The sequence below is a fragment of the Dermacentor albipictus genome, chromosome 8 (genome assembly GCF_038994185.2).
Source record: "Dermacentor albipictus isolate Rhodes 1998 colony chromosome 8, USDA_Dalb.pri_finalv2, whole genome shotgun sequence".
Taxonomy (NCBI): Eukaryota; Metazoa; Arthropoda; class Arachnida; order Ixodida; family Ixodidae; genus Dermacentor; species Dermacentor albipictus.
In genome coordinates, this window is record NC_091828.1 from 129,528,582 (window position 1) to 129,550,980 (window position 22,399).

General features: G+C 46.6%; 1 protein-coding gene across 1 annotated transcript in view; it reads left to right on the forward strand.

Moving 5' to 3' along the window:
* LOC135918937 (ras-related protein Rab-37-like) overlaps nucleotides 1-22,399 on the forward strand; it is a 120,625-nt gene that overhangs the window by 81,238 nt on the left and 16,988 nt on the right. Inside the window, exons 3-4 of the mRNA XM_065452633.1 lie at nucleotides 14,295-14,336; nucleotides 16,973-17,039. Of these exons, the coding sequence (XP_065308705.1) occupies nucleotides 14,295-14,336; nucleotides 16,973-17,039 (109 nt within the window). The remainder of the gene's footprint in view (nucleotides 1-14,294; nucleotides 14,337-16,972; nucleotides 17,040-22,399) is intronic.

Sequence of the window (22,399 nt, forward strand, 5' to 3'; positions counted from 1 at the left end):
GCATATCGGAGCAGGCATATATATATATATATATATATATATATATATATATATAGAGAGAGAGAGAGAGTAGAAAGATGAGAAAGCAGCTTTCTTTTTTTTTAGTACACGCCTTACAGTAAACCAGGTTTCAAAGTACTTTTGTCATAGAGCGCATAAATCTCCGCCATCGGCGGAACCTCAATTCATGCACGCAGTGGCGTAGCAACAGGGGGGGCCGGGGGGCCGTGGGCTCCGGGTGCACGGGGCCAGTAGGGGGGTGTCATATACGTCTGAAGACACCCGAAAATTGTCGATATCCTCGCCTTCCTCGACTACACCCGGGGGGGGGGGGGGTGACAGAAGAGCTAAGGGCCCCGGGTGCCAGACGACCTAGCTACGCCACTGCATGCACGGGATCTCTGGTTTCCGAAACCGCCGCACCGAAACGCCCTGGCCGATCGCCGACAGTGTCCACTGTCAAAAAGCGACGATGTTTCCAAAGCGCGCAGCATGGGTACGAGGTTGAATTAATACTTGTGCGAAATGCAGTGAAGATGCCCTAGCGGGGAAGGTGGATCACGTCGGTTCGTCATGCACATTACTAATCTGGCAGTAACAGTGGCCTGTCATTCACGCTTATGTTGTGCTTTTGTTTTTTCCCGCGTGTCGAAGAGGTGGTCTTGTGGGCGAACCGATCAGCCGACGACTTCGGCGGGAAGAAAGAGGGGCACGTTACCTTCGTAGTTGGCAATGACGCCAGCGGGACAGAGCTCCATGGTATCTTAGTTCTGTGCGCGCCGTAATTCTTCGGACAGGGAATCGTGCCAAAAAGGTCACTGGGGACGAGAGGAAACTCTTTCTTTCCTCTTTCTCGCTTTCTTTTCTGTTTTTCTTTTTATTTATCCGCTCCTCTGGAAAGAACGAGCCAATTGGGCCGTTCGTCATTGTGACCAATGCCATCTTTGTACCCTTTTGTTACCTCTCTGTTGACGTCACGTCCGCGGACACGTTGTCCGTGTCCTCTTCGCCCTCTGCTCCGACGGCTTTCCGTTTTCCCTTCCTTCTGCCTCGCGGTCATCGCCGAGCTGTTTGCACCCGCTGCACAATTTTTAAGTCTCCTCGTATCGCCTCCCTGCGGCCATTAATCATCTCCCGCCTTTCCCGCCGCTATCTCGCTGCAAACCGGGGACGCTGCCAAGTTTTCTATCGATCCCTGGCCGCTGTCTGCCCGTTTAAATGCAAGGCTCGCGCGGCCCCTTCTCGGCACGTCGTAACACAGGGACGTCAAACAAGAGGACGGCGAAGATGGCGATAAGCGACGCCTGCGTTCTTCTCCGAATCTGACCTGTTTATTTCGAACAGGTGCGCTTGGGGCGCGGCCGATGTGCGGCACCTTGGTTTTTCGCCTCCTTCGTTCGGCTTTCCCGGCTGCACTGCTTGTCGAGGGAGGGAGCTGCTGCTTGTACGCTGTCTCGCTCGAGGCTGGCACCTGTCTGCACTGCTCAGACGGGGCCGTAAGCATTCTTATGTTGAAGTCCAATGGTAGATCGCGAGCGCTCGGCCGGATCACGAACGGAGCGCGTCGCTCCGACTGAGATCGCTCTCATCTGCTCACACCATATCTGCGAAGGGAATGCGTGCGCTCCCGCGGGGGCACTTAGTACAGGAAAATCAAGTGAGAGGGCGCTAGAATAGAGAGAGGAACAAACGCTTGGAACCGCAACCCACCACCACCCCACTTCACTGTCCCTGTTGTCACTCGACTCATCATGTCATCATGTCATCGTGTCATCACTCGAATCATCACTCGACTTGGAAATCGTACTGTCTGAGTCGGAGCTGTCTAGGAGCGCGAACAAAATCGCACGGCGCGAGGCGGCGTCTACGCCACCATATCCACGTTTCCCCATGTCGTCCATAGCTGCCCGCAACCGGAAACAGGCGACCGTGACAGGAAGCAGAGGCGGGTGAAGGAAATACGTCACGAGGACTTCCGGTCAAATCTGCCGATTTCGGCGGAGCAAATATTTTTGCTCCACGGAGCAATCCGGGATCAGCGGCTGGTCCCAATCTGCCATTGGAACACACAGCTCACGCTCCCATTCTGCCATTGGAATAGGATTGCTCCATACAGAGCAGAAAAACTTGATCTGGATCTGCCATTGGAATTCAACATTAGATTGGCGAGCTATTCTCGCGCGCTGAATACGGGGAAGCTGCTCTATACTCTACGGCCACAAATATGTTGCACGGTCTGTCAGGATGATACGGCTGGTAAGCAAAGCCGCTCACATTTTTTTTTATTGGAACTCTAAAAGTTTGCGGAGGCTTTCTAACTCGTGTGAGAAACGCAGAAGTCTTGTTTCTTTATGGTAACGTATTGCTTGCCTATAGAAAGCTTAGAAGTTCTTAACTCGGACCGTGGCCACACCCGTCACTGGCTCGAAAAGCGATTCGTGCACTAGTGCAGTACTTGAAGTGCACGGGCTTAACAGACCGTTTATAGTGTCCTTGTGTATGGTGTTCCTCCCACACGTACGCAGTGTTTACTCTCTCCCTTTCTTCCGCTTTCTATTCCCCTTTCCCCCACCCCCAGTGTAGGGTAGCAAACCGGAAGCTGCTCTGGTTGACCTCCCTGCCTTTCCTACCCTTGTTTTCTCTCTCTCTTAACTGTCGATAAATCGTTAATGTTGCTGCATGTGATTTTAATGGAAAAGGAAGGAATCACATCAATGTTTTTGGGGCCCTCGCATCTCCATCATATCCTTGCAGCTTTCGTGTTAGGTTTAGCCAGGTTCAGAAGCGATGCCATGGCACGCTGCTACCGAAACCAGGTGAGCGCGAGGTGAAATCCATTCACCTGCCATGGCACGCGCGCTCTTGGCAGGCTTCACAGTGCGCCGTCAGTTGGCGTCACGTGGCTTCTTAGACGGCCGTTCCCAAGGAGGCTATAAAAGATAATCTGGAGTGGCAGCCCTCGCAGATTGTTACCAGCAGAAGTGAAGCCAGCGCTTGCGCCTACTTCATCCTTGTGCTGAACAACACGGAGAACAGTCGCAGTTCAAATGCTCTTTATCTGTTAATATAAATTTTAAACTAATTGGAAAATAGTAAAAGTGTTGTTTCGGGCTAAAATGTTGCCATAGACTGAGTAGTGCACCCTTATCTCCCATACTAGTTGCCAAGGCCCCACAAACTTCATCATAAAACCAGCAACATAGACAGACCCTTCGAGGAGCATCTGTACGGCAAAATTGGCCTTGTCAAATCCATTGAAAGTGAGAAAACAAAAACTCTTCTTGTTCTCCGCCAAATGCTAACTTTAATCGATCTCCCTAGTAAGATGACGGTGGCCGGCTATATATATATATATATATATATATATATATATATATATATATATATATATATATATATATTGGGGGGGGGGGAACCCACTTGACCGTCCCACCCATCGCGCGGTAGGTGCAGTGCCACATCGAACGTGCTCGGTGTTCGCGCGAATGTTCGAACTTGGCGCCACGACGGCCTCCGAGATCGCAGCAAGATCTGCGCGCACGATACCGGAGGCCGTGGAGCAGTCGTATCTAATGAGGTTTTCAACGTGGCGGCCCGTTTGCATGGTGGTTCGTATACTCAGCGTGCTAGTAAACGTGTTTTCACAACTTGATCGATGGAAACTTTTTGCGCCAATCAAGCTATGCGTTTGGTCGTGCGAGAGCTGAACGTGGGTTTGAACTCTTGTCCACACGCTGTTCGAGTATTCCGCACAGCGTTTGTGTCCCCTCTCTGACGTGCGCGTTTATCCCGTTTATTGTAACATGCCTGTTGGGCTCACGAGGCACTTATGTGCGTCCTTAAGGCGGCTCCGTACGAACGCCTTTGAATATACGCGGCGCCGTCAGATCGCCTATAGTAGGATACAACTTTAAATAACAGCAGTTGGTAACTAAGGCATACGGACCGCGCGGTGTTGTCTTACTCCGCTAACCAATCACAGTATATAGCAAACGAAGTCGTCGTCATGTGACGTTTTCAAAATGGCGTCGCACTTGGTACCCCCGGAGCGTCTGCTGTTCTTGAGTCTTTTCATCGGCGGAAGCGATGAGGTGCGCAACAGACATGGACAAAGTGTATGGAGCCTGAGCACTTCACTCATCACAAGTCCACGGTACGGTTAATTTCGTTGCTGAGTCTGTTTTACTCATGAAACTTCAATGCCAACTGAAGCGAAACTTGACAGCAAATAGTTGCAGCGAAGCAAGCGTCTCACTTCAGTTCAATAAAGAATTCGGCTTTCACCATTCCACTATAATAGACGAGTGAAACGTATAAAATTATGCGCTTATACTTTTAATGTTGTGGTTAGCGCCTTATTTAGGTAACAGGGAAAGCTTAAAGTACGAACTATTTGCAGCCTCGCGGAGGAACAGAGGCTGGCGGTTGTGAGGGCGTGGGCGGGCCTTCAGTGCAGACTTAAGTTGTATCCGACTATACACGCATCTATTGGTCTCTCTCTCTCTCTCTCTCTCTCTCTCTCTCTCTCTATATATATATATATATATATATATATATATATATATATATATATATATATATATATATATATATATATATATATCACACACACACTATTCCTGTTTTTCCTTCCCTTAGGGCAGGGTAGCCAACGAGACACTTTTCGGGTTGACACCCCTGCCTTCTGCGTTTCTTCTTTTCATACAGAGGGGGAAAAAAGATAGTGTGAGAATTGTGGACAGATCGGCTGGAGCATCTTGCGTCTGGCAGCGAAATGAAAAGGGGAACTGAGGTGAAGATGCAGTTTCTCGCGGAAATTGACGGAATTTTACGCATTTCCCCGGCGAGAACTCAATACCAACCCCCTTCCTTGAGCTGAGAATCGACATGTTTTTTTTTTTCCTCTGGACGCGCAGTACCTTCCGAGCGGCACCGTGCGGGACAGTCGCTGGGGCCAAATATCCTCGTGTTTCGGCCCAAGGACAAAAGGGGGGGGGGGCGAAATCGCGCAGGCGAGATTCGTTCACTCAACCGTGTGACAAAAGGCTGTGGTACGAAAACCCGACCGGACGACGAAGACGAGATGCCCCAGATTCCCGAGTTTTCTTCCGAAATGGAGAGAGCGGGGAGAGGATGAAAACATATGGAGACACTCGAGGCCCCGTCAACAGGCGCGACATCGGAGATGTCTGCTGCGCCCTCTTTTTCCTCCTCTTTTAATTCCCGTGTTCGGAGTGCGCGCGCGCGCTTCTATCTGTCATCGTTATATTCGCTGCGTTTTATTAGACGCGCCTCCGCTTCCATCTCCACCGCGCCAACTAAAAGCCGGTTTCTGCGCCGTCTCTCTCTCTCCGTATATCTTGTCGCACTAAATCTGTGCAGCGTTCTTGAAGCTGAGATGCTGCGCGCTTTATCGAAGGGGGCTGGCGAGTGAGTGAGTGAGTGAGTGAGTGAGTGAGTGAGTGAGTGAGTGAGTGAGTGAGTGAGTGAGTGAGTGAGTGAGTGAGTGAGTGAGTGAGTGAGTGAGTGAGTGAGTGAGTGAGTGAGTGAGTGAGTGAGTGAGTGAGTGAGTGAGTGAGTGAGTGAGTGAGTGAGTGAGTGAGTGAGTGAGTGAATAAACGTTAATTACCAAGCGAGCGGCCAGGTGCGTGAATGAATGCGAGTGAATTAGTGAGTGAGTGTTTACAGGCGGGCATTCTTTCGCCAACGTGGATCAATACATTTCCCGCAACGCATCGTAAAAGCAACCGCGGTGACGAGGCTTCTCCGTCCGAGTGGTCGCGACGGGGAATCCAAGTAGCCAGCGCTCATCTCAGGTAGAGCACGTATTAACGTGATTCTCGGTCGTTGCACAAACCTTTTCCTCCACCTCTGGTGACGGCGTCGTGAATTCACTCGTCGCGTAGGGAGCTGCGGTGGCGTCGGCCGACGCGGGCTGCCACAGTGCACAGTTTTAGCGATGCACCGCACAGCGGCCCTCCGCAAGCTGCCCATCGATTTGCTCCTCGGCTTCGTTCCCTGCCAGCCATCGCGTTGCGGCGGCTTCAGGCTCTCGACGCCAGCCAGGCCGGCAATGGAGAAGCGGCGTGGGCGCGCACGGCTTCGGTGTTCGGCTTGCGCGAGTCGTCCGTCGTCGGGATATCGCCGGGCCGAGTTCTTCTGCCCAATAGCCGCTCGGCAGTCGATACTGACGGCGACGAGTGGGCGTCTGCTTGTGCACCGAGGGCCCGTGTGTAATTAGGGCCGCGTTCGCTGAACACGCGTTGCGCGAGATACTTCCCCGTCCTTGCCGTCTTCTTTATCCCGATCGGATGAGAAGAGGGACAGCAGGGCTATCCCGGAGCGCACTGCCTTTCCCAGCGGGAGCGTGAAACATGACACCCAAGAAGTGGGGAAATCGCCAAGGCCAAAACCCGATGAAGCTATCGCTGCCACTTGTTACGGGCTGCTTCCCACTCCCCCCCCCCCCCCCCCTTTTTTTTTCTTTTCTACGGCCAATAGGCGATGGTCGTCTTTATGTGGAAACCCAGAAATACGAACAGCCATCCTTCCAACGCTAAAGGTCACGTTCACCCAGAAAACCTCCATCGTACCGATGCGGCAGGTCGTGTTCGATCCGATGTTGGTTGCTCTCAGAACGTGGAAAAAGCGCGATTTACTTTGTTTTTCTCTTATTTACAACTTCCTTTTGCAGAGTTAGTATTCTTTGTGTGTTTGTGACATGTGTGTGCGCATTTCTCGACTGTGTATTGGGATATAGCCGGCTCTTGTGTCGCCTGCGTTCCCATCGGGGTGTAGTAAACAAAAGAAGAAAAGCCCGACAGCGCAGTTTCGTAGCGCAAATAATAGGCCCGACAAAGAACCGCGTGCGGGTAATCGTACCGACAAAGCCTGCACATTCTATTATGCAAGAAGTGGGGAAATTGCCAAGGGCCAAACGCTATGAAGCTATCGCGTTTCAGATATTCTGTGCCATCAGAATATCTGAAACGCACAGAAATAGTATCGCGCCAGTTCTTGTAGAACAACAGTTCGTGTGCATCTTGTGTGCGTGTGTATATGTTGTTGGAATTTTTTTCTCTCTCACCTAGCGCATCTCATTGCCCCTCCCCCAGTAAGGGGTAGCCAACCGGAGATAATCTCTGGGTAACCTCTCTCTCTCTCTCTCTCTCTCTCTCTCTCTCTCTCTCTCTCTCTCTCTCTCTCGGCTTCGAGAATCGGTGGCAGACGGCATGTTCTTTAGGTGAGAGGTGCCTCTGTTCCGTTACACAGAAACAAAATATTGCATACAACATAACTCCTGTAAGGTTCGTGGACAAAAGGCAGTGCTAAAATTTGTTAAAAACACTGTTGTCAGACCTGACGACAGCGCAACGAATGCCGAGATAATATCTACGTCAAAAGGTGAACAGCTTCCCTTTTTTATTGATGCGAAATAATGAAGCCTTCGCGGGACGTTATAAATCAGCTAGTCTCAATGGAAAAAGAATGGCTTTAATTCTGGTCCTGGGAGGAGGACAATTTGCGAAATCGTTCTTAAAGGTGGGAAATTGAACAGTGATCAAGTGCGATTGAAGACTGTGAAAAATGGGTTATGTACAACACATTCTATAAGTCACTGTTACACTATCTGTATGAAACGGGCATGCATGCTTATATTGAACTTAATTACGACGTTATGCCTCGGTGCAACCCAAGCGAAAAAGAAGAAAATAGATGAGGGGGTTGATTGATTTAATTGAATGACTACCACGGAATAGACAGACAATCCATATTGAAAAAAAAAGAAGAAACTAGGAGAAGGAGAAAAGAGCGAGAGTAGAATTAACCAGAAAGGCGCTTGGTTGGTTATCCTACATTGAAGGAAAGGGAATGAAAATATGAGGGAGATAGATAAAGGAAAGACGCGTACGTGCGTTGACGGGGCCGCGGAATCGAAGACATTCGCGTGCACAGGCTCGCACGGAAGTGACCGGCGTAAATTGCGGCAAACATTCGTTTACTAACTAAACACGCGCGCGATCGCGCTGTCCGGAGGCGAAATGGACAAAGTTAACTTGCGCGTGCGCTGTCGCTCCCGGGACAGCACGTTGGCGACGACCGCAGAACATGTACTATAGTAGTACTCGTACTCAAGAGGAAGCTTTAGCTCGGGTTCTCCTTTATAAATACACGTAAATGGAGAATTCGTTTTTCTCGCAACCACCGCACCAAATGTGACAAGGTTTGTTGCATTTAAAAGAAAATTTTAACATCTAGTGACTGTTGTTCGCGAAATTTCGATTTAGGTCGTCATTTTTTTATTAAGAGTCGGCAAAAAATCGCAAATTTTCAGAACACGGTACTATCAAGTTTACAACTCTGTAACTCAGCAATGAAAAATGATATCACAATTATGTGAATTGCATCTAATATTACATCTGAAGCGGACAAAATTGATATGTTGCCCATGAATCTCAAAAAAATTTGTAATATGGAAATACAGCTTTTGCAGAACCGTTGTACACAACGTAACGAATTCACGTAAGATATAAATTGACATATAGTATTTGTCCGCTTATATTGATCTAATGGATACCGTTTGCAGAACCGCTATATCTGTTTTTGATGCAGAGCTATTAACTTGTAAACTTCGTGCATCTATTCCTTTTATCGGAGTTTCGAATTTTTGAAAATTCATTTAACAAACTTGAGGCCCTAAATAAAAATTCCGCTTCCAACAGTCACTAGAATGCACCTTTCTCTCTCAAATGCAACACATTTCATCAAAATCGGTCCAGGGTTGCCTCAGAAAAGTGCTTCTGCGTGTTACATGTATTTGAACAGGCCGCGTCGGAGTTGAGCACGACCTAAAGCGTCCTCTTAAAATGCTGGTCTGCACGGTGGAGTATAGACCACTTTCTCTGTGTGCACCCTGCCTGCAGCGTCTATTCGCTACCGCGGCGTTGTTATACTGTTTCCGTTAATAAAATATAATGACTCTTAGAAAACTTATGTTGTCAAATCCCTGCAAGGAATGCTAGCATGAAAATGTTACAGCTGCGCTGGCCAAGCAAGGCTCTGTTTTTGTGCGTCTCTCTGCGCGTCACTGATGTCTTGGCGCAGATTAGGCGCCAGAAGTGCGCATTCAGTGCTGTCGACACGCTTTCCCCTCTTCTCGCGTCGCAGAAATGTTCCCGCTTCTCACTTTCTTTGGGCTCGCGTTCGCTTGAATGGAGACACCGACGCTCCAGTAAAACGCCAGCGCAAGATAGTCGTGCACTTACTTTCCGCGGGAGAAAATAAAAATGTAAAGCCCCTTTTCTCGCGTTCTCCGCTTCAAGGCGAACCCTCATCCTGGTTATTTTTGCCTTCTAATTCTTCGGCGTAACGTTGTAAATAGCAGCTTAAAATTTCATTCGCGTGCACTTCCAACAAGCCTGCCGTTATAACGTCTCCTATCATGGCTTTCGCTTTTCGCAGTTACAGTGTATGTTGTTGCACAAAAATTATTTCCCCCCCCCCCTCTCAGTGCGGCTTATTTCGCAACGGTTAGAATTTGTACATTCTGTGATAGCGTACAACGTTTGGCTCTTTTACTTGCAAAAAACCCCAGGAGGAGCCTTAGCAGCCCTGAATAGTTCATCTATTTCAATACACTGTAGTGCGAAACGTTTTCCTTCTACAGATGATTTTTTTCCTTTACGTTGGATGCTTCCGCCTTCAATGTTTTCACGCTGCCTAAACTTCGGGTCCTTTCTCTTCCCACGCGGTTCCTTTCGCACGAAACTCTTACAAGTTTAAAGAGTTCCGGGCGACCGGTGTTTAAGAGTGCCCTCATCGTACCGCGGTATACGTCGTCGTCTTTATAATTTATTTCTTTTCTTTTTATTTCATCGGCTGCAAGTTACGGCTAAGAAAAAAAAATCGTTGTGCCAAATTTGGTTTTCAGTCGTCTTCCGTATTTCATTTTCATATTTTTTTCCCAACACAAAGCGCTGAAGTAAGGCCTCTCGCTTCGCATGCTTTTAAGGATAAGGCTCACACTTTTTTAAAGCAGTATTGTCCACATAGGTCTAAGAGCATGCGTGTGCGCGCTGTGTGAGGGGGTAGTTCAAGCACATATTGCAGTGTAAATATACTTTGATTGTTTGCTTTCTCATTTTGGGTTGGCGCAAGCTCTCTCTCTCTCTCTCTCTCTCTCTCTCTCTCTCTCTCTCTCTCTCTCTCTATATATATATATATATATATATATATATATATATATATATATATATATATATATATATATATATATATATATATATATATATATATATATATATATATATATATATATATAGTTTGCAACCGCAGTTTGTTCGTTCTTGCTCTAAATGTGGTGTAGATCTCTGCAGCACAGATGAGCACGAGGCTTTCGAAAGTGGGAACTGAGATTGTATGCCAGTTTGTGACCGCGTTTTATTTTATGCGAGAAATAAAAGAGTTTTGTCGTTCGCCTTTTGTGTGTTCTGTGCTTTTCTCGGCTCCACTGGGTATATGACTCATATTTCTTGGCCATTCTGGTCGCAGAACGTCTCAACGCCGGTGGTAGCTCGCTTATGAGACCGGGCAACGTTTCTCCTAGTTCCCTGCAGCACCGACAAATCAGTAGGTGTGAAAAGACACGTATGCCTTGAGGCTCGCTAAATATATGGTGCAGCACTTTCGCGGTCGTGTTGTGGTCGTGATAAGCACTAATATTCAGTGCGAAATGCGAAAAAAAATTTAATTCTCTATGAAGCACTTGTGATATCAAGAGGAAGGGATCCAGGGAAAACACGGGGAAGGCGGGAGATGGAAATTCAAGACTATGAGCAAAACGAGAACGAGGTGAAAAGGTTTTCACCTTGTTCTCGTTTTGCTCATCGTCAAGAGGAAGGAAGGAAAATAAGAAGTGAAAGTACTGTATGTCAGAATAAGCTACGCTATCCCTTCGCATTTCGACTTTGGTGTAACGCTTCTCTTGGTCTAAATGTGAGACTCCGTCCTTAACCTCCCCTCGCACTCCCCTCGTACGATTCTTTTTAGTAGTAGTTGTTTTCAAGGAGATGTTAATGTAGATGGTGCCGGGTATTCCTCTTAATTCTTATATATGCCGGAAACGACGTAAATGTTTCATACATAGACTAGAGGAAATAATACAGTGACAGCAGTTCTGAAGCTTTCGTGTCGCGGCTTCAGCTCTAATAATACTGCACAGCATTGTTGAAGTATCTTGCGGTGGTGCATTCCGTGGAAACATGACCGAGAAATGATATGCCGTTCCGACACTACAGGTGACTCATGCGTGGACTGAATTTTTTAGTATCCTGGCACTGGCATCACTACCAGTCATGTCTGCGCCACTGCAGATTACGGCATGCTTTACCGCTGAAGCCTGGCGTTACGTGCATCTTGGGCTTCAATAATGCATGAACGAAGCTCGTGTGATTGTTTCTTACCCGTGCGCACTTTCTCTCGGTGGCCTTGGTGACGAAAGCTGGCAGCCATATGCCGTGTTTCTGACGGCATATATATATATATATATATATATATATATATATATATATATATATATATATATATATATATATATATATATATATATATATATGGCCACTCCAGTAAAGAAGGCATATGAGTTCGTAAATGCAACGCCTAGCCACAGACGGTAACAGCATGGTCGGTTCACGTCGAGGTAACCCAGACGGTGTAGATGCATTCGTACATGCGGAGACAACTAACCCAAACGACACACACACACACACACACACACACACACACACACACACACACACACACACACACACACACACACACACACACACACACACACGCACACGCACACGCACACACACTATATATATATATATATATATATATAGTGTGTGTATGTATGTATATATATATATATATATATATATATATATATATATATATATATATATATATATATATATATATATATATATATATATATATATATATATATATATATATATATATAAGGAACAGAGCGCTGACAACAGCTTACGATTTGTAGACCTCAATTTACTTCTTTCACCTGACCGTGTATGCTAGATGTACGAACCCAGAAGCGGGAAACATCTTTTCTCATTTAACTCAGCCCATTCTAAGCTGATTAAGCGAAGCATCACTAATATTTGTCTTACAAATGCCCTCAGGAAATCCTGTCGTCATACCATGCAGCGCAGCTTTGTAGGTCAAGTTGATCGACTTTTGTGTGCCGTATACCCGGCCACACTACTGTCGGCCATAGTTGAAAAGCTGTTAAAGTAGCTAAAGAAGGACAGTGACATGGAAGACTAACAAAGAAAATAATGATCACAAGAGGTTGGTAGTCATACCATATTTGCATAGCGTCTCTCACAGATTAAAAAAATATTGGCCGCAAGGGTAACGTGGAAGTAGTGTTTTCTGCGCCGTTTACGCTACGCAGGCTCTGTACTGTCGTAATTGCGTTCTATCCGCGCACTACTGTCTGTTCGACTATGCACAAGAAGCGTTTTCAGTCTTCCGTTGTTGGAGTTGTTTATTCAACTCCACTATCATGCGGGAAGAGATATATTGGTCAAACTGGTCTCTGCCTTAATGAAAGGCGAAAAGAACATGATTACAATGTGCATCGGGCTATACAGGGACACTTAGGAATTCGCTGTCACGACTGTGGACGTAAACCGAATTTTTTATCGGTCAGAAGTGCTAAAAAATCACCGATCACAACTTGGCATACCTATAACCTGGGAGTGTACTAACCACCCTCATAGGCGAAATACCAGCAACACAATGGAGCAGCACAGCTCGCCCGCTCCGACCTGACAGGACAAAAGTCCTTAATTAGCCAGGTCAGGCAGGCGGCGGAGGCCAGTGGGGCCCTGGACTGAGAGGCTCCGACCACCCCTCCTTCATATATTTTCCATTGCAACAAAGTTTCTATTTCTACGTGGGAGATCATTGAAGCTGATCTCATAGCAAGGGCTGGCAGCACGTGCGTTTGCGCGCCATCTTTGTGCCTATCTCCACAGGAAGCAAGATTTCTTGATCAGTTTAACCTTCCATGACATACTTGCGCGTTCTGTGACTCATGGTGGTGCAGCCTTCTATCGGTGTGACGTTTTGTGAAGTGTTATGACGACCTGTCCTGATGCTTTCTTGTAGGTATATATTTCGAGCAACATGCCAATAAACCAGTTGGAAGTCAGTGCTCTGTTCCTTTACCTGGCCGGTTCGGCTTGTTTCTTCCTTTGTATGTTGCACTGTACCAGTTCTAGACCGCGATGAAGGCCTTACTCGCGTTACTAAGGTTCCTGCGATCTACGGGCCTTTAGGATAGACTTTAAGGACGCCTCCCCCTTCCGATATATAGTGTACGCGGTTTGTATGCTCTCTCTCTCTCTCTTTCCACTCATTTTCTCTTTTTATCCCCTTATTCCTTCCCCCGTGCAGGGTAGCCAACCGGAACTACCTCTGATTAATCTCCCTGCCTTTCTATACATCCAATTCTCTCTCTCTCTCTCTTTCTCTCTCTCTCTCTGTAACGTCATCCACCGCCCTGAGATAACTTATTACTTATAATTTGAGCTTGAGCCTCTGCGTTTGTCGTCACCGCGTCGAGTTGGCTATTTAACATAACTGATATCACGTGGTGGCTTCGCTAAATTGGAACAAATTAGCAAGCAGGCACCATTACTTCCAGCGAAGGCGGTTTGTTGGAACTCCGGCCATTATTTTCGATATCACATCCAGAAGTCTTCTGAATGAAAGCAACGTCCGTTGTTGGCCGGTGTTTGTCATCGCGCTCGTTCGTAAGTTGTTCGGTACAATTTTTCATCTCTGTTTAATTGTGCAAGTTTAGAGTTCACAAAGTATATGGTTTGTAAAAAAAGGTAGTTTGAAATTGGCCAGCTGCCTTATCTAAATTACGTTATTATTACGAATCGTTATAGAGGTAATGATTCGCGGGCACTTGTTTTTACGAACTGTTTTGTGAATGCAAGCTGTATTCGTTAACTGCCCCGTCTCCTGTGACTTTAAGCAGCGAAAGTATTGCCAGCTAATTAATCTGGCGCGCTCAGTTACACGGGGCGTCGTTAGTCGTGCATCCTGCAACGGTAGGCCAGCCACTGTCGCCTCATTGTTGCTGGCTGATGTGACTCGTACGGTGACCGAACGTGCAGTGCCTTAAACTTTAAAGCTGTTTTATATATCTTCTCGAAATGTGGTAAAATTAACTGGCGACTAAGTTGCGGACGTTGCACTTTGCCTCTTTGCAGAACAAGGTTGTGACCGTAGATGACTACAAGGTCAAGCTGCAGGTGAGCATTTTTTCCGCTGTCATTCTGTGTATGTGGCACAGGCCACATACAATAACGTGCGTATTTTTATTTACCGAAAGCCCTAACGTAATTTTGTCATTCTCTATAGTGGTTAAAACATCAATTATTTGTCATTTCCTTGGCGCTTACGTGGTTATTATTAAAGTGGTTAATGTCGAAATTACTGCAAAATGAAACGATGTGGGAGGCGCTTCTCGCTGGTCGTCTGCTCGGTGGTCTTCTTCTCGCTGGCCGTCTGCTCGGCGCTGTGCAACCGAATGAGCATCGGATGCCCATTCCGTCACGCGACGCTGAGCACACGCGCAGTCAGAGACGGGGCCAGGCGTCTCGCGCACGTCAGGTCCCGCATTTCATGTGAATTGACAATGCGATGACAGTTACAATGGCAATTTATTTGCTACAAAAGAAATGATAGATGAGGCTGCGAGTCAAATCTGCCGCAGAGCGGCTTGACAGAAGCCCACCCTACAGCAATGCAGCGCGAAGAATACATTGAATTTAGAACTGCGCAACAGGAGCCGGCAAGCACGCACACAACGCTGACTTCCAGCAACTTTATACAAATCGTGATAATAAAGAAAAACGAAACTGATGTGTAATCATGTCATCTCACTATCGCCAACAACGCTCAGGCACCGTAACTCTTTACTGGACTACACGCATGACTCTCCCAAACAACTAATCTCACCTGCTTCGAGCACTTCTCTTGGCAGCTGATTGCAAAGCACTTTAGATTGGTGTTGCACGTCCGTACCGTGTACGTCTTTTGTCCCTGTCCCATGTTGCGCTGTTTTGATTTGAAGGGGATCAACCAAAAAGCCCACATTGTGATGTTGTCAAAGAATATCCCCGTAGTTGGATATTTAGCGTGTATATATAATATCGCCAACTTGTAAATTATAGTGCGTAATTTCGTGTTCTCCGTAGGAAGTTTTAGGAAGACTGTCGGAAGACATTCTTAGGATTCACAGCGTGACAAGTCAAAATAGCTGTAATCGATATCACTTAACAGCATGCACCAGTGTGTGAATTGTTCACCTGGACAACTTTGGAGCAGCTCTGATGAAAAGATTACTTATCGTGTACACGTGTATTGTGTATCGGGTACACCGGCTGCGTATTGGTACTGCATTTATGAAACACTTCTTGTGCAGAATAAAACGTATCTCTAGTCCGCAGTATTCTTGTGGCCATCCAGACGAAGATGTGCATCATCTTCTTCTCGAGTGCTCGAAATACGATACACAAAGAACGGTACTGCAAGCTAATTTGTTTATATTAGACAGAAGACCATTCACTCTAAAAAAGATACTTGGTCCATGGCCAACTGCGGGCCTTCAAAAAAAGAGCGCTTCTTGCTCTGAAAAAGTTTTTAGAGGACACCAAAATTTTGGGAAAATATTAAGTATTGGATGATCCGAATACGCTAAATGAGTTACATAAACGTTGTTCGTGGTTCACACTTGGTTTATGTGGTGATCGCAACTTTTACGCAATTTGTATAATTCTGTCCTGTACTTGGAGTGTATTACAAGTGTTGTGTGTTTTGGCTGTTCAAAACATCGGACTTTATATATGCGTACGTGGACTGAACTAATGCACAGAACTTTGCGACTCATGTACTGTTGGACTGTATATCTTTCATTGATCCGGTGTTCTACTGAGTGTTATATTTAGTGTCGCTATTCTCCCTTATTGCGCAAATTTCTTCTGTCTGCCAAGTGACAAGGAGTACCCGGTGCCATCACATAAAGGCGCTCCTCTCCTAACATTCACTTCAATAAAAAACAAACAAAAAACGACACCGATTTCTGCCTGCCGACTGTCGGAGACAGTGTTCTTTCCTTCGCGTCACGCTGTATCGACGCCGTGCTCTCTGCTGACCGTCGGCAGATTGTCGGCGTCGGTACACTGTGACAGAAGCCCCGACACGAAGGAAAAAAACGCCGTCTCCGATAGTCGGCAGGCAGAAATCGGTGTCGTGTTGGCCTAGTGTGAATGAGCCTTTATTGAAGATGCCGAGACATCTCCGCGTGGTCTTTGGCTAAGGCGTAGCTTCGTCGTCGTGGTGGTGCAGCAAGCTGAGACGCGTGGGTATAGGCTGTTTTTGTGTGCTGCAATACCGGCAGACTGCGAGAGAGGTGTCTGTGCTCGTGCACATTAGACATTTTTACGCCTTTTTGGCTGTATTAATGGTGCTTGGTTGACCAGTGGCTGACATCCTCACGTTTAATGGGTAACGTGAAATCGTTGGTGAGGACAGATGGATTTTTCTTGTTTGTCGCCATTTTTGTGGCAAGTAAAATGACGATAGCTGTGACAGACGACAGAAAAGGTGCATTGAATAAGCGTTTAAAGCTATCACTGTAAAATTCTCTCGTCAGATTTTTCTGTGCACTTCAGGTTGTCAGAATTAATGCACGGTTTTCAACTACGCGTTTTTTTGTTGCACCTATTGTTAGAGATCGCTGTCGTGCGCAATAAAGTTTTCCTAGCGCTAAAGGTAAGAATTTTACCCGTAGGATAAGCCAACAACTCTAAGGGTGTAAACATTTTAGGGTGTGCGGCTGTGCTGCTGCTCGCGATGTCTCAGAGTGCTCGCGTGTATCCCGCAGATATGGGACACGGCCGGCCAGGAGAGGTTCCGGAGCGTCACACACGCCTACTACAGGGACGCACACGGTGGGTCGGCATGTTGTGAGCCTTTGCGCTTTCGTACGTGTGCTTAAAAGAGAGTGAAACAAAATGTTTAATGAAAGACGAAGAGTTTTGCCGGCCCTGCTGACTATGCTACTTCACGTGTTTGCACTAAAAAAGAAATAGAAAAATAAAGCATGCGCGGAAGCATAACACACCAATTACAGAATTCCAAGGCTGCGGATAAGCCGAGAAATTATAAATGCGGTATGCAGACTCGTGTAATGGCCGCACTTTTTTCTCTCAATTTTGCTGTGGTGCAGCCTTTACACGGGATCGAATCTTTTCTGCACACCCCGGATTCCCGGATGTACCATATTGCATCAGAGGTGAACGCGCAGCTCTCGCCATGTAGTAGCGGCGCGCGGAAGTGCGCAGTGGGCGAAAATGGGCCGATGCGCATGCGCGGCTTCGGGGGTATCGAACGCTATCTCTGTCGAATTTTTTTTTGTCTCCAAATAATGGGCTGCCAAGTTGAGGGTGTGTGGCCGTAACACGATTCTATACGGTAACTTATCTGTTTCCCGATTTTTGGAATTTTTATCTGATTGTTCTTATTTGAATTTAAATAAACGTACCCCATCGTAGCAGTTTTATACATTTTTCCACGTACATTTTCATAAAAGCAAAATGGCCCAAGCAGCGCCTCGCTTTTTTTCTAAACAATGTATTAGAGCAGTCGAGAAGCCGTACATGAACAAAAAATGTCTGTGCATGTATTAGTGCTTGAGAAATGTAATAAGACTAAGATTAACTTTCCGTAACAGATGCACTCAGAAACGTCAGGTAATAAAGAAGTGTTGTTTCACGATATTAGCAAAACAGGGCTGAGAAGGTTCGTGTTAAGCGTATCTACAATTTTAGCGCGAATGTCGGGACGGGCTCGCGATAGTGGGCTGCATTCACGTCCATTTTTGCTTTTACACTCGTCAGTATCGAACTGTCTTGTTTTAGTTTAATATCGCATGAAGTGAAGCGAAGCGAGTGCCGACAAGGTCCGCAGGAGCGCTGTATGAAACTCCCTTTTCGAAAATTAAGGTACACTGTGGTGCTTGGCGCATAACAACGCAGTACGCAGATTCGGCGAGGTTTATTTTTGTTCTGCTTGCTCTTTGCAATCAAAAGAAGCGCATGAAATAATGGCAACCGGTGCCAGAGAACGCGAGGAACAAGAAAAGGGATGGGGACGCCTTGGGGCGCCTTGTGATCGTCCCATTTTTTTGTCCGTCATGTTCTCTGGCGCCGGTTGCCACAATATAATGAAGCAACTAGCCTAACAATACGTTTTGGCCGTGTAAAATAATTTAGGTGCTCTGTATAGAGCCTTGCTACGAATCGACACGGATGCTAACAACGTGAGTGTTGAACAATACAAGTGTAGTACACACGAAACAGTGGGTTGAAGCCATTGTTATTGAAGCGAGATATCAGGAATTGTAATAATAATTTCTATTAAATGGCTTACAAAAAATTCATCCATTCGTTCATTCATTCACATCGTTTCAATTTGCACTGGCGACTGTGAGAGGTCTTGCGACCGACAGTGAGTGGTGAACAAGGAGCGACTCGCGACTATGTTCACAGCTTCTCGCTCAGCATGTCTCTTTGAAAACGAATATTCACAGGATCGCGGCCGTTCACGCGGTGCCGCCTGCTTTTGCGCCGAATGAGTTTGCAGCTTCTTGACCAAGTGAGAGAGAGGGAGCAGTTCAGAAGCGTTGAATGTTGGACCAGTTGGTGCATCATGTAATGTCGTTGAGTGGAAGTAAGGGCAGGAAGAAGCTATGTGGACAGGACAGACGAAATTGTTTTCGTCTCTGTCGTTCGACAGAGAGAAGTGCTGAGTGAGAGGCAGAGAAGTTGACCAGGCCAAGCCCGGTTGGCTACCTTGCACTGCAAAAAGGTGCAAGTGGATTCAAACTTGATAAGAAAGAGAGAAATTAATAGCCCGCACGCACGCCCAGGCAATTAAAAGGTAATTGTTCCGTTTATCGCAGGCACTCATAGGTGCTGGTGCATCTCAAGAAACGCATCAGTGCTTTTGTGGCTATACACATCGCAGACGGACGAGGCCATGGTGCCATGATGTGAAATTGTCTCTTGTGTCTAAAACCTGCCATGAAACTTTTCTAAAGCTTTTAGAAGGGCAAGCCTCTTATCTTATTATAATGGGCAGTCACACAAAAGTCTTATTAAAGCTTGTTTTATCCCACACGTTTAACAATTGCCCTCTGTACTAGTTAGAAAATAGGAGGCTTTTGTGGATGAAGCGTCTGCTCGCAGGTGACAGAGTATGATTTCGTACTGTCCAGTAAAACCGGGTAATGTTGTAACTTCATATTTGGGTCCATGGCGTGTAGGTACCGATTAGTTAGTAAATTCATGACCAAACAGCACGAAAGGGTAAGCCAGTACAGAGACGCCCTATAGAAACGGGTTTGCATCTCGCTTCAGAAAACTAGGCAAGCATTTCTAACGTCCATAAACGCGAGTTTGCATCTGCTGTCTTACACATGCTTGAATATCGTAAATCTTAACTTTCTTTTTTTTTTCTCGGGTTCCGATGACGTATCTTTGGAAAAAAATCTTCTTGCAAACATATTAGAATGTGCTGTGGCGGTGTCAGCTGTGGCAGCGCGGTCTTTGGCGAAACAATTCCGGCAGCTGCGGTAGGCCTCTGTACGCAGGAAACCGCGCGTGAAATAAGCGTCCGTGTATTCCGGCGCCTTGCTCCGCCGAGCCGCTGATCACTTCACCCAGTCGCAAAGCAGCTGTCATCGTTTGCCATCATAGATGGTTAACGAACAGAACCGGTGAAGGGTGCTTCTCCGTAAAGAGTGTATAAATGTGGGAAAGCCACCCGCGAACGCGTGCAGGGGCAAGTTTTGAGGCCTTTGTGAAGAGCATACAGTAAACGCGGGATGGTCGCCCGTGGAAAGCTTTTTCTTTCTTATGCTTTCTTGTAAAAGAAGCTCAATGATAGCACTCTCGCTCACTTTACTCGACATAACGCGTTCTTCTACAATTATACACGCAGATACAGAGACAGAGGAAGGACGGAGAGAGAGAGAGGAATATAGGAAGGTAGGAATGTTAACCAGTCAAGAGTCTGGTTAACAACAAGTAAACTACCAACTATAGTTGTTTACTTCCAGAACAGAGAAAGTATATGTGCATGAAAGTTAAAAACACCGATAAAATCAGGCCAGACGCTTTACGCACGCGCGTCGCTCAAAACAAGCCGTATATATGTTTACATCTTGCGACGAACAAGGACGCAGATGCTCTTCTCGCAGTTATCAGCGCCCTCGTGTTGCGTGCTGCACGCCTTGTAAATCTCCCGGTTTATCTCTTGCAGATATCTTCGAAAGACACGTGTAGCGGAGACACGTGTAGCGGTGTGCAAATCCGTTGATAACACTCGTCGTCGGTGATGATCGGCTAGATGACCCCCCCCCCCCTTTTTTTTTTCTGCCATCTGCGCCATCCATGCACCAGGGTTTTCGTTCGTAGTTAGGATTGTTTGCCATTGGTTGGCCGCCATCGCTAACGACGTGTCCGACAACTCGATCGGCTGACATATTCTCTTGAGAATATACTTATAGTTCAAGAATTTTTTTCTTTTTTAATCCGGGCTGAGATTTTGCGCCATCACGTGTTCTTCGACTACACTGAAATAGGGATTTATGAGGCGTACTGTACATAAACTTTCCTACGTAAAAATTACCATTGGGACTCTGGTGCTAGCGTCCTCGGGAACTACAAGCATCACATTTCAGCCATCATGGGAATGATAGTGCATGCATTTATCTAGACTTTGTCCTTCTGGCTTCAATCGGCTTTGTGAATTCGCAAACCGCTATTTTTCATGGAAATGTTGCGCCACAAAGGCAACAATTCGCTGTGATTATGCCTACGTGGAGAGCTTGGTATTATCTTCTCCGTTTAAAAAAAGACAGTATTGCTTTGGAATTTAAGCCAGTAAAAAAGCAGATGAAGAGTAGTAAATAAAGCCAAAAGAGCGCGTGAAGTCACAAGCACGATCAGACAGATCCATGTACTAACCATCTTTCCCATGGTGGCTGAACGATAGCAGGGCAAGGGTTCCCCCTATTAGCTTCGGTGAACGAAACTGAATGGCACTTTCGTGAGCACGCGAGCGCGATAACGACCGCGCATAGCACGCGAGCGCCCCACTTGAAATCGGCCATCGATTGCTCGACGTGGTCCGAGACCCAAAGCAGGCCTCCGTGGAGCGCGTCGCATGTCGGATTCGATCGCGTGCAGAAATGCGCCTGGTAGCCCCGCAGCCTTTGCTACATTGTATACGGTGCCCTGCTTCACAAGCTTCGCGCTGCGGCTTTAACAGCTTGCGCGTCGTAGGAGAGCACTGGCGGGAGGTTACGGGACAAGTGCGTAAGGATCCTCGAGTGAGGCACATATACGCTAAAGTTGATACGCAGTATGCACAAAAGTTGACCGTCGTTATATGACACAGCCGGACATACGCCCAAATCGATGTCTCTGACGTTTACCGATGCAATTCCTGCTTTCTTGCCTCTGTGCGTTTTCTTTTCCTTTCTTTCTTTCTTTCTTTCTTTCTTTCTTTCTTTCTTTCTTTCTTTCTTTCTTTCTTTCTTTCTTTCTTTCTTTCTTTCTTTCTTTCTTTCTTTCTTTCTTCTTTTTTTGTGCGCGTGTGGTGTTTTCACGTCTGTCGAGCATTTCCCGCCTAAACCTGCTCGTTAAGCGACACCGGTCCCACCGTGACAGAATCCTTCCGACTCAGCATTTCCTGCGTTGTCTGGATATCTAATGCGGTTAGTACATTATAGCTACCTAACTAGTGCTTTTCTTTCTCCTAACACGCGTGTACATGCAACTACAGATATTCGAAGTGTTTCGTGCACTTTGGGTCTGTCACTTCAATTGCGGCGGGTGTTCTCAACGCCCGCGTGTACGTCCCTTGAGTACGTCCTGTATATTCGTGCTGCAGAAGCTCAGTTTTCAAGAACAACGTGCCTACTAGTCCGTGAACGAATTCATTTGGGACCGCGTAGACTCCGTGCCGCTTAGATCGTGGCTGCTTCTGCTGCGTGCTTCCCTTTGACGCTGTCGGTCTCGCACTTGGCGAAACAGCGCTAAAACAGACGAAGACAACAAGAGTAAGGCACACGCACGAGTTCCGACTCACAATTACAAGTTTGTTAGTCGAGAACCTAGAGTGTATACACTGGAACACTTGACAACGACACATTTCTGGTAAATATGAAAAGTCGTGCGGGTGAGACAGTACCTGCTGGGCACATCAGTGAAGCAAACTGAAACCTTAGTTATATGTCACGCAT